This window comes from Molothrus ater, chromosome 15, assembly GCF_012460135.2.
Source record: "Molothrus ater isolate BHLD 08-10-18 breed brown headed cowbird chromosome 15, BPBGC_Mater_1.1, whole genome shotgun sequence".
Taxonomy (NCBI): Eukaryota; Metazoa; Chordata; class Aves; order Passeriformes; family Icteridae; genus Molothrus; species Molothrus ater.
In genome coordinates, this window is record NC_050492.2 from 4,606,868 (window position 1) to 4,620,748 (window position 13,881).

Genomic DNA, 13,881 nt, shown 5'->3' on the forward strand with positions numbered 1-13,881 from the left:
TCATGGAGACTTCCTGGCTCACAGCACAGCCTTGCATGTTCCACTTAATATTATGTTACTACATTTTCAAACTGTTTAGAGGTTACTTCAGTGCAATTAAACTAATTCCAGAACTGAAACACAGCAGTTTGAGGACTGCTAGCCATGAGGTGCAGAGAGGGAGGGCATTCCTAAAGCATTTACCAATTTTCTCCTGTGTCCTAAGCAGATTTTTGGGTGATGTATGTGAAGGACTTTGCTTACCCAGAGATCAAAGGAGCAGCCCCCTGCAGGATCCATTGAACCACAGGAAGTCATTTCCACATACAAAATGCTGTGTGCATTAGAAACAGCCAGACAAGAGAATTGCTTTTACAAGATTTTGCAATGGAAGACAACTAATTCACAGGAGTTTTAGAGACTTTATTTATGTATAAACAATTTAAACACTTTGCCATAAATTATCTTTGCCTGTCTCTAGTCTTTGCTTAGCAGCAAATTAAAATTAATATAAAAACTCAATGAACAATTCATACATGTATATTACAAAAAAGTTCTTGTACCAAAGTTCTTATTAGACTTTTTTTTTTCTTTTTTTTTTTTTGTGGTGACCGTAATGTGATTGTCTCAGTTTCTCGACCAAACAAACACACTAATAATTTTTAAATCTGAAACAGTGATTGTGCCTTCTGGCTGATGTATGTACAGGGTGATCTGACGTGGTGCCCATTTGCAATAGTGTAACACAATGCCCACAGCTCTACTGGAACTGATACCAACAAACTACTGAATCTAAACAGACTACACCCTGTAACTGTGTTATACTGTCCACAATGGAAATCTTCAAAGACAAACAGAGTATGAAATTTATCTGTAGTGATTTATAGCCACCGTTTTGAATGTAACTTTACACTCTGCCCTCTTTGAATAAGTTAAGCTTCAGGCCAGACAAGTGGAGGGTCAGAGTGCAAGTGTGGTTTTGTTACTTTTAAATATATTTTCCTTTCCTATTTCCAGTGCGCTCTCACTTGCATTTCATTTGTCCTCCATTCGCTACACACAAATCACCCCAAAGTCATGTTTTAAATGCATCTGTATTTTGCTTTAAATGAAAACCTCTTGGATATTTATCAAACAAGCAGTCTGAATCATCTGTGTTTCATCAGCTGGTTAGTGAAAGTGGCCCACTTGGATTTCTTAGTTTGCTCACGTGTGAATGGAGTGAGGTAATACAATACGAGGCCTTCTTTTTGTTTTTCTTTAGACCCAGAACAAGTGGGTAATATTTCAGGGGTACTTTTTAATTTGTACGGTTAAGAGTTTTCAGTCTGGCTTTAGTCCACTTCAGGATGTGGTTTTTAATCACTTGAACAGTAGCATTTAACTCAAAAAATATGAGCTTTTTTGCCACTTACTATCCCAGAGTAGCTCAGCCTAGTGCCCCCATTTAGGTCTTCATCTCCTTAGGAGAGGAGATAACAGTTATGACTACTGATTCATCCAGCAAAGGATGACAGCAGGTTAATTTGTTACCTCTTTCCCATTTCATTCTGTCTTAAAAACTGGATGTTGCTGCTACTGTCTGCTAGCTCTGGGTACTGCTCCACGGGCAGGACATAATATCCCTCGTAACCTTGAACCCTTCCCGTGCTGAGGAGCTGCTGCCTCTCTCCGTCTGTCCATACGCGGCTGCCCTCGCGTCCGTCCCGCGCCTTCTGCTGCTCCTTGGCCCAGGCTGCGGCCAGGGCTCGCTGCCGAGCCTGCTCCAGCACCCTGGCCTTCTCCTCGTCCAGCGTGTCGGCGCTCAGCCCGTAGCGGATGTTGATCAGCAGTGTGGAATGCTGGAACTCAACGTTCGTAAACCTTCGAGTCCTGCCACTGACGAGGAGCGTGGGCTGCGACACGGTGACGTTGATGCCGCTGTCCAGCACCTTCCTCCCGCTGGTCATGGCCAGGGTGACCAGGTCGCTGTCGGCCGAGCCCACCTTCACAAAGTAGTGGGTGTCCTTGCCCTCGATGCTGTAGTGCATCTTCTCCAGGTAGTGAGCGCCGTTCAGGACCGAGGCGATCTTCCTGCTGTCGTCCGTGGCGATGCTGGAAACACCAGTGGTGACACGGCCTTCCTTCACGGCAAACATGATTCCTTTCCCCACGATGGGAGTGCTTGTGGCAAACCAGTGGCCTGCTTTTTCTCTAATTTTGGCATGTAATCGTTTAGATATGACCTGTCCCTCCAGAGCCATGAAAGCCTGGTTGTGTCGTTCTGTTGTCTGCTGCACTCCTGTAATTAGCTGGGGAAAGCAGAACAGAACAAAAAAAAACACCAAAGAAGATGCAGGTCTGAACATACTCATTTCAGAGACCAATAAAGAGCTTTGCTTTTTTAAAGGAAAGACATGCAGAGAAAAATTCTACACTTTGAAAGACCACCCTCAGTTATCCATCCATCCATCCATCCATCCATCCATCCATCCATCCATCCATCCATCCATCCATCCATCCATCCATCATTTTATACATTATTCCATCCATCCATCCATCCATCCATCCATCCATCCATCCATCCATCCATCCATCCATCCATCCATCCATCCATCCATCCATCCATCCATCCATCCATCCATCCATCCATCATTTTATACATTATTCCATCCATCCATCCATCCATCCATCCATCCATCCATCCATCCATCCATCCATCCATCCATCCATCCATCCACCCACGATTCCATCCATCCACGATTCCATCCATCCACGATTCCATCCATCCACGATTCCATCGATCCATCATTCCATCCACGATTCCATCGATCCATCATTCCATCCATCCATCCATCCATCCATCCATCCATCCATCCATCCATCCATCCATCCATCCATCCATCCATCCATCCATCCATCCACGATTCCACAGATCCATCCATCCATCCATCCATCCATCCATCCATCCATCCATCCATCCATCCATCCATCCATCCATCCATCCATCCATCCATCCATCCATCCATCCATCCATCCATCCATCCATTCATCCCACCATCCACATCTTGTTCAGAATCAAGTAAATACTCATTCAGCAAATCATTTTGCCATCTGTAAGACCAAATAAAATACTTATCATTCTCAGTAGCATATATGCACTACACATTTCAATTTTGGCCAATCATATAATGCCCAGTAGAAGAGTAAGAAAGGCCCAAGTCTGGCACAATTTTAATCAGAGCTGAAAACAAATAGAATCAATATATTTAAAAGGTGGCATTTAACTCGTGGACACTTTTCCCAGAGATTTCAACCAGTAAATATAACTAAAAGACTTATGAATATAAGTTTTTTTGTAAATAGATGAAATTTGGGCCCAAAAGCACCAAAGCAATTCCTGAAGAGGGGTTTAGACTCTCAAATGACTTGGAAGCCTGGGAAAGTGGTATGTTTAGGTTTACATGATTATTTTTGTTGTATTACCACAAAGATGAAATAAGCCTAGCAAAGAGTACGATTGAAATTGGCCTAGTACTCTTCTGAAGTTTATTAAATGGGCTGGAATTTATTATGAAAGTTAAACCCATATACTGTTCACCATTAACCTGACAAGTATGAACACTGTAACTGAGGCTAAATGGAATAGCAAATCAAAACCTCTAACTAGAAAAATGACAAAAAATGGTAAGAAAACCTCTTGCAGGGTGAGAAGTAGAACCCTTTTTTACCAGTAAAACAAGTACCAACATAAGTTTATTGGAACACATTATTAGGATGGTTTTACCAAAGGTACAACAGATGATAAATTACCCTGACAAAGTCTCCCTTTGTCATTGCTAATCAAGTTAATCGAGTTACAACTTGTTAATCAAGGAATAACTCAATAAAAGACAAACTAATGACACTGTAATTATGATAACAACGAAGGCTGGCAAGAAAGGCATATGTTCATTAGTATAAAATGTAGCTATACTCACTTCACTTTACACTGAATTAAATGCTTGGCCTTCTGCGGTAACTACAGAAGAGCCAGTGATTCTATCCTTAGAGTGGGGCAAATTTATAAAAAAAAAAGTAATTTAATCTTTCTGCCTACCTGTCCATTTTCACATGCTTGACTCTCAGACAGCTCGTATGGTGGTGACACAAAGTACATTTTTGCTCTAGGGAAACCAGGAATGATGTTGCTAAGCTGAAATCCAAACATCACCAACCAGCTCTTGACATCTGAAAATTGAAAGAAAGCAGTTAAGTGAGTAATACTTGTGTTTAACAAATAGAGAAAATAAGAAAATTAGGAAATCCATCTTTGACATCCTCAATTTCAAGTAGGAACTGAAGTCACAATTTATATTATTGTGTGGAACTTTACAGTACTGTAGCAATCCACTATGAAAAGGTACAGGAAACACTGCATTAAATTTACCCTAAATAAATCATCAGGGATATACCAGCTCTTTAATTATTTTCCATTAGAGCACATGAATTATCCAAATATTTCACAGTATACAGTACTTGTTCCATCTCTGACACCTTCTGATATGGCTACTATATGTAACCTATAAATTGTATTGTATAATGATATATTATTAGGTTAACACTCTAAAAACATCTGCAAAAGTCCTTTGGGGAAAGATATGGCTTCTCTTCTATGTCCTACTTCCATCAGCTGTCATCAGGTCTCAGGAGGCTCCATTAAAAGCAGTGAGAAGCTAGATTTGTAAATCACATGTCTAAATTTAGGCAACAAAAATATCCTCCCCATCCCTCCAGGGAAAGTAGGAGCTGTGTGAGAGTGTTACAGCTCAGCTCTGAGGTGAGCCTCAGCAAGTTCCAGATGTGGGATCAACCACAAAAACTCTATCCTCAGATCTAGCTGTAAAAGCTAAGAAACTAAGTTAATAACAGTAATTCTCACTCTGCAGGTATTAAGAACTAATTATGTATTTTAGTTATCCAAATGATAACTCATTTAACAAAAAAAGAATCCATCACCGCATTTTACATTTCCTGTTTCCTAAATTCATGATAATTTTTGCTTAAAAATCTCTCCTGTCTTTCCCAGTGGCCATCTCTCCTCGCTGGCCTACACTGGCTCCACTTCTGTGAGCTGAGCTGTTGCAAAGCCTGTCTTCCCCAAAAGTCTTTTTTTTCTTAGCCATTTTGACTCTAAAATAAGTAGTAAAATACTCTGCCTCTATGAGGTATCTGTACCATCTCCCATCACACAGTGCCTCCTGTATTTTTCATGAACCCTTGGACAGCACAGGGTTACTGCTCCTCATAAGGCTTCAATTTTATTTTATGGTAAAATGGTATCTCCTGAACAATTCACTTCAGCTGCTCCAATTCCACAGAAACCAGAGCAGGACCTATATACAAAACAATTTCTATTTTGCTGAGCTAATGTGCTTTGCAGCACTGCATTTGTTACAGGAATTTGTTTTCAGCAAAACCTGTGAATAAACTCCTGTGTCAGGGGTTAACAGTAAGAATGGACTGCAGGGAAAGAGTTTTTGGTGTTCTGTTTTGTTCTCTTTTATTTTTTTTTTTAACTATGACAACAAAGGTGCCACCATAATCACTTCTTGTCTAAGATAATCTGTTCAGTCCTACAGCAAAAAATATTTGCATCACTGATGAAGTATTTTTACAGAGTACAAGGTGTGTGTTGTCCCTAAATGCAATTTATCTTATTCAATTTCATCCTGTGGATAGATTAAATAAATACAATTTCAGAATGTAGAAAAGCATAATAAGATGATGTTGAAAATCAAAGGGTAGTGGATGAAAATAGGACTTTTGTTGAATTTACGAGAACGAGGTAATTTTAGTCACCAGTATTTTCACACTATCAGATACAAATCACATTATTTCCTAATTGCAAAGTTGCTCCACTAGAACCTCTGGTGTGTTACACCTACTATTAGGTTGCAATGTACTAATGAAACATGCTGTGATTTTCTTTGAAGGAAGTGCACACTTTTCTTGAAATTCAAATTACTGCTAAAATTAAGATAATTCCTTTTAAAAATGGTATCACTACTCTAATTATTGTGTACTGCATATTCAATTCTGAAAAAAAAAGCTTTTCCTGAGGACATATTAATTACCTTTCCTTTTAGAAACTGCCAGCAGCTAGTTCAAGTACTGTGTGATGTTACTAAGTGAAAAATTATTCCTAATTAAGAAAGGGTTACAAGTTTTACCCAATTCTAACATATGTGATCAAAACTACTTTTGTTTCTCGGCTCTACAAAATCCATAACATTTATTAGTCTTTCAGGATGAAATAATCTTAAAAAACATCAAGGATTTAATTTTAAAGACTAAAGACTGTTTGCATATTAAAAGTTAAATGGGGAAAAGAGGCCTAATTAAATCCATTCTTGGTGCTAATTCTTAATGTGCCCATGAGCTCAGACTGTAGTTAATTTTGAAAGTAGTCCTGAAAGAAAAAGATCTGAACAGTTCTGGTTTGTGATTCTGAACCCACCTGCCAGTGATTCCTATACATGACTTCACTTTTCTTGGTACAGAGTTAGAATGAACACTTCTTTTTACTAGTACTGGTAGTAGTTCAACAGGAAGAGCACTATGGCTGTGCTGAAATTTTCTATTCACACAAACTTATATTTATTTTTTCCCTTCATAATTCATCATGGCTTCTCTCTCAGAGCCCTTTGTTCAGGGAAGAGCAGTACCAAGGAATCAGAAATAGCCACTTCTTTTCGTAGCCAAAAGAAGAAAATGGCCCAAACTTGATGTGAGGATTGAGCAAAGGGCTCGTAAGGAGAAGCTGGGTTTCCTTCCCAAATCAGCTTCCAAGCTGTAGTGTTATGCATTATAAATGTGAAGAAGTCTCACCTGTTACATAATTCTTTAGATCCAGTTCATTGCTGAGAGGGTTGTTACTCTTGAACATGTACAGATTGAAAGGAGAGGGTTCTTTGCCAATATTTTTCCACATGGTGTAATCAGGAGATGTCCAGCGCCCAGCCAGGACATCGTAGTCCCTTTGGGTAAAATGCACGAGTTTGGTTAAAGGATCATAGAGCCCTCCATGGAACCCAATGACCAGCTGGAAATCTGGGTTGGAGTCATAATAGATCTCCCCATAGGCCGTGTACTGGAGCTGCTTGATCATGAGGCCATTGATGCTGAACACAGCTAACGGAGTGCCTGTGTTATCAGAGGCCACGTAATACTCTTCCCCATTGCTGCTCTCCATTGCAAAGAGGTGCCCTTGCAGATCGTAGTACAAAGAGGTAATTTCAGAGTTGGAATGATTGTAGACATGAGTTACCCTTGTTGGATTGTGAAGATCAGCATAAAAGTACTGCAGATGATGCCCCAGGTTGGTCTTGCAGGAAGCCCTTCGGCCCAGTCCGTCGTAGCGGTACTGAACACTCCACCCATTGGCTTTGTTGTAAGCTCTGGTCAGGAGCCCTTTGGAGTTGTACTCAAACACATCTGCACCCCGCTGCCACAGGAACCCATCATCATCAATCTTGTAGGGGATGTCACCCAGGCGCGTGATCCTGTCCCTGAGGTCGTAGCGCAGCGGCATCAGTCGGACGCTGTTCCCAGGATTCAGGAGGTGCAGGTTCCCGTTCAGGTCGTAGCTGTAGCGCCACGTGGGCCTGTCGTTGACTGCCACGCTCTGCAGCTGCCCATCTCCATCATAGTCATAGGTGTACTTGGTGGTGTTGGCATAGGGACCGAGTTTGAGCTCTCTTTTGGTCACCCTTCCCATGCTGTCGTACTGCACGGTCATCCAGTACATCAGGGACCGGAACATTTCGTACTGCACTTCCTTAATGCGCCCATGGGTGTCAAAGTGCTTGCTCAGTGTCATAACCGCCGTGGTGATAATTTGGTTAATATCGTAATAAATAACTCCAAATTTGCCAAAATGCTCGACTTTGCCAGAAATCTCATCGTAACGGTAAAGGTCAACTGGAAGAGGCGTCTCACTAATGATGGGTTTGATGCTTGCGATTCGGAAGCTGTTGTCATGATATGTATAATCAAACCTTGCATTGACCATTCCTTCTTCAGAGAACCTGTAGATTTGTTTGTCAACAAGAGGACCAATTTTCCTATAGCGAATTGTACAAGAAAACCCTCCACTTTGCAAATTCACCATTTTTAAGACACCTGTAGTTTCGTCGTACCCAAAAGTAACCGCCGTGCTGTCATAAACAATTTCAGACAGCTTCGACAGCTTTCCATACTTGTAGAAGACTTGCCGGCCGGTACCTAAAAACGATGTTTTCAGAATCCTGCCGTCGTCGCTGTAATCAAAAATGACGGAGGCGTTGCTCTCGGGGGGGTTGTAGATGTTCCTGATGTAGCCCACGGAGGTGTGGGTGGACATGCTGTGCCGGGCCACGCTGGGCATGGTGACGGCGTGCAGGCGCTCCGAGGAGTCGAACTCGAAGATGTACTGGCGCTGGCTCTGCAGCAGCAGCACCATCGACTGCAGGGGAAACAACAACAAAGCTATCAGCATGTGGCCCGAGAGAGGGAGCTGAAGAAAAGTTTACTGGAGAGGCACTAATGCAAAATGAGTACAAAGAGAATCAGATACATTAGTCAGGGGCACAGAGCTGCTCAGGAATATTGTCAGGTTGCCAGATGAGAGGATCTGCTCCTTGGAAATCAATAGGCTGACACTCCAGAGAAATTGTAGGTTAGCAACCTATGAGCTGTCCTCCCTGTAGGAGGACTTTTTTTTATTTTCCTTTTTTTTTCCTGAGGGATGCAGAGGAGTTAGATAAATAACTTGATTTATCTTTCTGCCAGAAGTTGTAATTCACAACTGTTACTGTGAAACATGTGAGAAACTAAGCAGAGAATATCAGCTGTGGTTAACTTGGAACAACAAGAAGGGAAAGGAAAAACAATATGCAGTTTTGCAGTATTTAAGACACTTTTATGACTGAAGTGTGCTAATTAGGCTAAGTATGCACAACCATACTTTCATTTAATAAGTAACAATTAGAGATGAATTACCTATTTCTACATGAACCTTTTGTCAGGTTTAGTCATGCATTTTTGGGCTTAATCAAGCACAATACATTGTGTTAATTTACTGCCATTCTATGGCAGGAAAATATCAAAAGACAGAAACCATGAACAAAATATTTCCCATTAAGAATTAGTCATATTCAGCTGACTAAATGAAAAATAAGGAATTTTGAGACCAGGGATGGTTAAGAGCTGGGATACACCAAAATAAGGAATTTTGAGACCAGGGATGACTAACAGCTGGCATACACCAAATCTTAGCTAGCGGGTGTGTGTGATTTATGTGCCATGAAGCCAAACAGAACTTTGTGTCCTTCCAGCTCGTGCCAGGAGGTGACACTGTCACAGACATATTTTCTGAAAAATCCTTTAGTTAGGATCTTTTCTCCTCCTCAGCTTCTCCATGTTTTGCTGCTTTGGAATGTGATTTGGAGAATTGCTTACCCAGAATGTGAAATTGTTTTTACCTAATGACCAATGACAGCCACCTGTGTCGAGGCTGTGAGCAGTCACAAGATTTTATCATTCCATTCCATTCATTCCATTCCTAGCCTTCTGATGAAATCTTTTCTTCTATTCTTTTAGTATAGTTTTAACATATCATTTTCTTTTAATAATACCTATCATAAAATAATAAATCAGCCTTCCGAAACACGGAGTCAAGATTCCCATCTCTTCCCTCACCCTGGGACCCCTGAGAACACAATCACACAACACCACCTACGTTTTCCAGGTAGGTGTAGCTCCACACTTTGCCGTCGGCGAACATGCGCGACACGATCCTGCCCTGCTTGTCGATGTCGGTCCTCTCGCTCATGGCCCCGCGCTGCAGCCCGGCCAGGCGCCCGTTGAGGAAGTAGGAGACGTTGACGGCGGCCAGGCCGCTGCTGGGCAGCCAGAGGAAGGGCCGGCCCAGCTGGTCGTAGATGATGCGCAGGGTGAACTTGCGGTGGTCGTCGTAGATCTTCTCAGTGCGGATGTTGCGGTCGTAGTCGATGGACAGCAAGTTCCTGCCGTGCACCTGCGCCAGGGAAGGAGGCTGAGCTCAGCCAGAGCTGGGCACACCCAGCTTACAGCGGGGAAAGGGGATGCCTTTGTGGTATCATGGCATCAAAGCCCATCTGCCTAGTAAATTGGAAGGTCCTAGCTTAATTAAAGCACCTGAGCTGCATTTAGGGGATGCAGGGTAATGGCCTGCGGACTTTAGCAGAAATTAGCAGGGTTTAACTCTTGTTTAAGGCCTTGAAGGCCTTCAGTTTAGGTAATCCTATATTTCTTAGATGATGGTAAGGATTATAGGGGAGATAGGAAGGAGGAGGATGGACATGGTGGTTAAGATGGCAATTATAATGCTGGTTGGCTTGTTAGTGCATCATTGTTTTATGTGGTTTGTGGTGTAAAACAGGGAAATCCTGTGAGAAGTGTAGGGCTCCTGTCAACTGGCTTTTGCCTTCTATTTGGTGGTATATATTGAAATAATTTGGGGTCTTACTGGGGTATTTTCCATCTCACTGCACTACGAGAGGTGATACCCTACAGTAAAATCCATTATGTTCAGAGCAGACAGACATTCTGCACATCGAGGACTTAAAGTTCAGAGAAACAAATTATTTTGCATGGAATATTTTTTTACTTATTCTATTTTTATGTTATGGTCAGAACAGACAGACATTCTCCACACTGAGGTCTTAAAGTGCAGAGAAACAAATTATTTTGCCTGGAATATTTGTCTACCTGTTCTATTTTTCTATTTTCTACTATTTTTCTTTTGTTTTTTTACTTCCACCATAAATTTTTGCCTTTCATCCTACAATCGCTCTAAGAACAACAGAAGAAATTTTGATGTCTTTATTGAGGTTTAGCCACTTCTATAATTGCAACACCCTGCTTAGAAATCATTCATTTACTGTTTTCTTCATTTACTTTCCAAATATTCAATAGACCCCTCACTTGGGATGGGCTTAAAAATCCTGATCATACTGGCTGGGAAAGATGGATTTCGAGTGTGGAAAACAAAAGTGCTAAATAATTAGGTCAAATATTTTTCTTCCCCTCGCTCCCCCTTTTTTTGTTATAATTTTCATTCAAAGTACAGCATGAAGTGTTTCAGTGGCAGATTTAGTTATTTATTTATTTAAAATAAAAGAGCAAAACAGAGGCAAAGGGGAATAAGAATGCCAAATGGGGAGGCTTCTAGGGAGAGTGTTATAATGAGAGATATATAAATATATTCACTGGGGGGTAAGCTATAGAATTCAGGCTAATGCTGGAATTTGATATAGCTTCTTAAGTAATTTAATTGTAGATGTGTCATTAATATAGTAGAAGTTTTAAAATTAGATATAATTTCAGAGCAATGACTACTTTAACAGTATTCATCAATTTCTGGGAATTTGTTCTTTAGTTTATATTTTACAGTGGCTTTGATAATGCAACATTTCCTCTTATCCAAAATTAAACTGTACATCAAACAAAATGTAAATTAACCCTGAGTCTTTCTTGAGGATATAAAAATTATTCTGAGATATATTCACTGGCAGGGGTAAACCCAATTCCCACCCCAACCAACTCAGTAGAAATTCAGTTATACAGACACATTTAAAATTAATACAGTTTCGTGTTTGTAAAGAAATAATTATTTCAAATTATTGCTCATTATCCTAATTTTTTCCATTAATGAAATTAATCTCTTTAACAGTTTGCATTTCCTCAGTGGGCAATTACTAGGGAAAAAAAAGCTCTTTTCTGTAGGTTTTCCCAAAGGTTATCCCAGCAACAACTTGCCCTGTGATTCACAGAAAAGACAGAGTATTTTTCTTAAAACACCTTGGGGCAAAACAAGTCATATTCTGCTTTCCCGTTGCAATGAAAATAAAGCCAGGGAAGCCAAACTCAGCATCAGTAGTTTCTCAGCTGGTTACTCTTGTTTTGTAGGCTCAACCCTGATGGCAGATACATTAAAAAAAAACCCTTTTCATGAGCAGAAGAGAGCTTTGACCTCTCAAAAACATTTAGCTGTAGAATTAAAGGGTTAGTGTATGACTGAAATAGTCCAATTTCTTAAGGGTAAGTAGATTTTCTAAAAAGAAAAAACAAAGTCTTTCAGAAAGATTATGAACTGAATTTTAGCTTTGGGGGTTTTGTTTGTTTAGGTTTTTTGTAACTTCTGAAGCTTCATAAATCAGTCAGGATTTCTGGGTTTTGTTCCCTCCATTACAGTAACTGCAATAGCAATCTGCACAAAGGAAAGTCTGACTGCAGGTATCCTCTCTTTTCTCAAAAACATTTTAACAGTTATTTGGTTTTGCCATAGAAAACAAAATTATTAGTTTTTTAAAAATGATATTACACACAAGAGTCATGCACACACACAAATATCACCTGGAGATGCACACACAAACATCACCTGCTTGGATAATTCAGTACCTTCATTTGCATTTGTAAAATGAGTAAAACCAGAGACTGTAATTGCAGTATCATCTTAATTATATAGGAACCCAAACAGGCTGATAATTCCCACCCTGAGAACACTGAGAGCAGTCCCAAGTATCACAACTGCACATTACTTGACTTTCTCTTTTGTTCACTAATCTGGTTTTCCCTTGGCTGCGGCTGAAGTGGCCGTAGGGACGAGCCCTTTGTGCCCTGGAAAGGTTTGGCCACAGGAATCACTTCCAGGATGCTGCTCCATAATCAAAACTCTTCAGACAGCAATCTCAGCAGGACTTTATCTGAAACTACAGCCAGACACTGAAGTGTGGTGCATCACACAGCAGCAGACAGTGAGTGGGGTAAGACAAAGGTGCAGTTCCTTTCTCAGGTTGCTGAAATGTGCCCAGGCAGGTGTGCAGATTCCAACAGGTGTGGCTGGGATGTGCCTAAAGCAGGGAGGGCAGAGCCTGGGCTCAGGCAGCACCACTGCCTGAGGGCTCATACAACCAGCCAACACTTTGGGTTGGGAGTCACCTGTGAATCACCCAGAACAGCCCCTCTGCACTGAGCAGGGACATCTTCAGCTGGACCAGGCTGTGCAGAGCCCTGCCAACCTCACCCTCAATGCTTCCAGGAATGGGGCCCCTACCACTGCTCTGGGCAACCTGCGCCAGTGCCTCAACCACATCACCATAAAAAGCTTCTATATCACTACTTTAAATCTACCCTCTTTTAGATAAAGCTGCCACACCTTGCCCTATCACAAAAGACCCTAAAACAAAGTCTCTCCCCATCTTTTTATAAGCCCCCTTTAAGAAGCACAGAGGTGTGGGCTCCAGCAAATATTCCCCAGAGTACTGTGAGGTGAAGTACTCAGGCAGGAGGTGAATCACAAAGAATGCCCACCCCTCCAGTCACACTGATTGTGAACCGGGGCTCCAGGAGGTGGCCCTGGTGCTCTGTCAGCTCTGCAGCAGTGCCCTGCTCTGTGTCACTGTGTGCCACCTGCTCCCCACAGCATTCCAACACACTTGCTCTGCTTCGTTCACTAAACAATTTGTAAAGATGAATTAGAATAAATGAGATGCAAATAAATTCTATGCTTTCTCCCTCGTTTTCAAATTTCATTTTCAGTCCACTCAACCTGTGATAATCTCATAGTGATTTTCATTTAAAAGAGCTAAATGGATATGTGATTATTGTTACAGGAACTAACACCAGACAATTAAATGTTGAGGTGTTTCTAGATAAAGCATTGTTTTGATTTGCATAAACATGATGCAAGAAAACCTATCTCAGAAAACCTATCTCAGGCAAGGTTTCAGCACTAAGATGTGCTTAACTTCAGCTAATTACCACAAGTACCTCTATTAAATTTTTAGAATTGAGAATTAGGATTACTGCAATTTCATTTCAGCATCCTATTTTTATTTTGAACAACACCTAGTCAAAATG

The 13,881-nt window shown here is 41.1% G+C and overlaps 1 protein-coding gene across 4 annotated transcripts in view; it reads right to left on the minus strand.

Annotated features, from left to right (window-relative positions):
- Positions 1 to 381: 381 nt before the first annotated feature.
- TENM2 (teneurin transmembrane protein 2) overlaps positions 382 to 13,881 on the minus strand; it is a 737,821-nt gene continuing 724,321 nt past the window's right edge. For all 4 annotated transcript variants that reach the window (XM_036391814.2, XM_036391811.2, XM_036391822.2 and 1 more), the window contains 4 exons: positions 9,719 to 10,015; positions 6,829 to 8,443; positions 4,058 to 4,188; positions 382 to 2,270 (listed from right to left, as the gene is read on the minus strand). In XM_036391814.2, the coding sequence (XP_036247707.1) occupies positions 1,509 to 2,270; positions 4,058 to 4,188; positions 6,829 to 8,443; positions 9,719 to 10,015 (2,805 nt within the window). In that variant the 3' untranslated portion in view covers positions 382 to 1,508. The remainder of the gene's footprint in view (positions 2,271 to 4,057; positions 4,189 to 6,828; positions 8,444 to 9,718; positions 10,016 to 13,881) is intronic.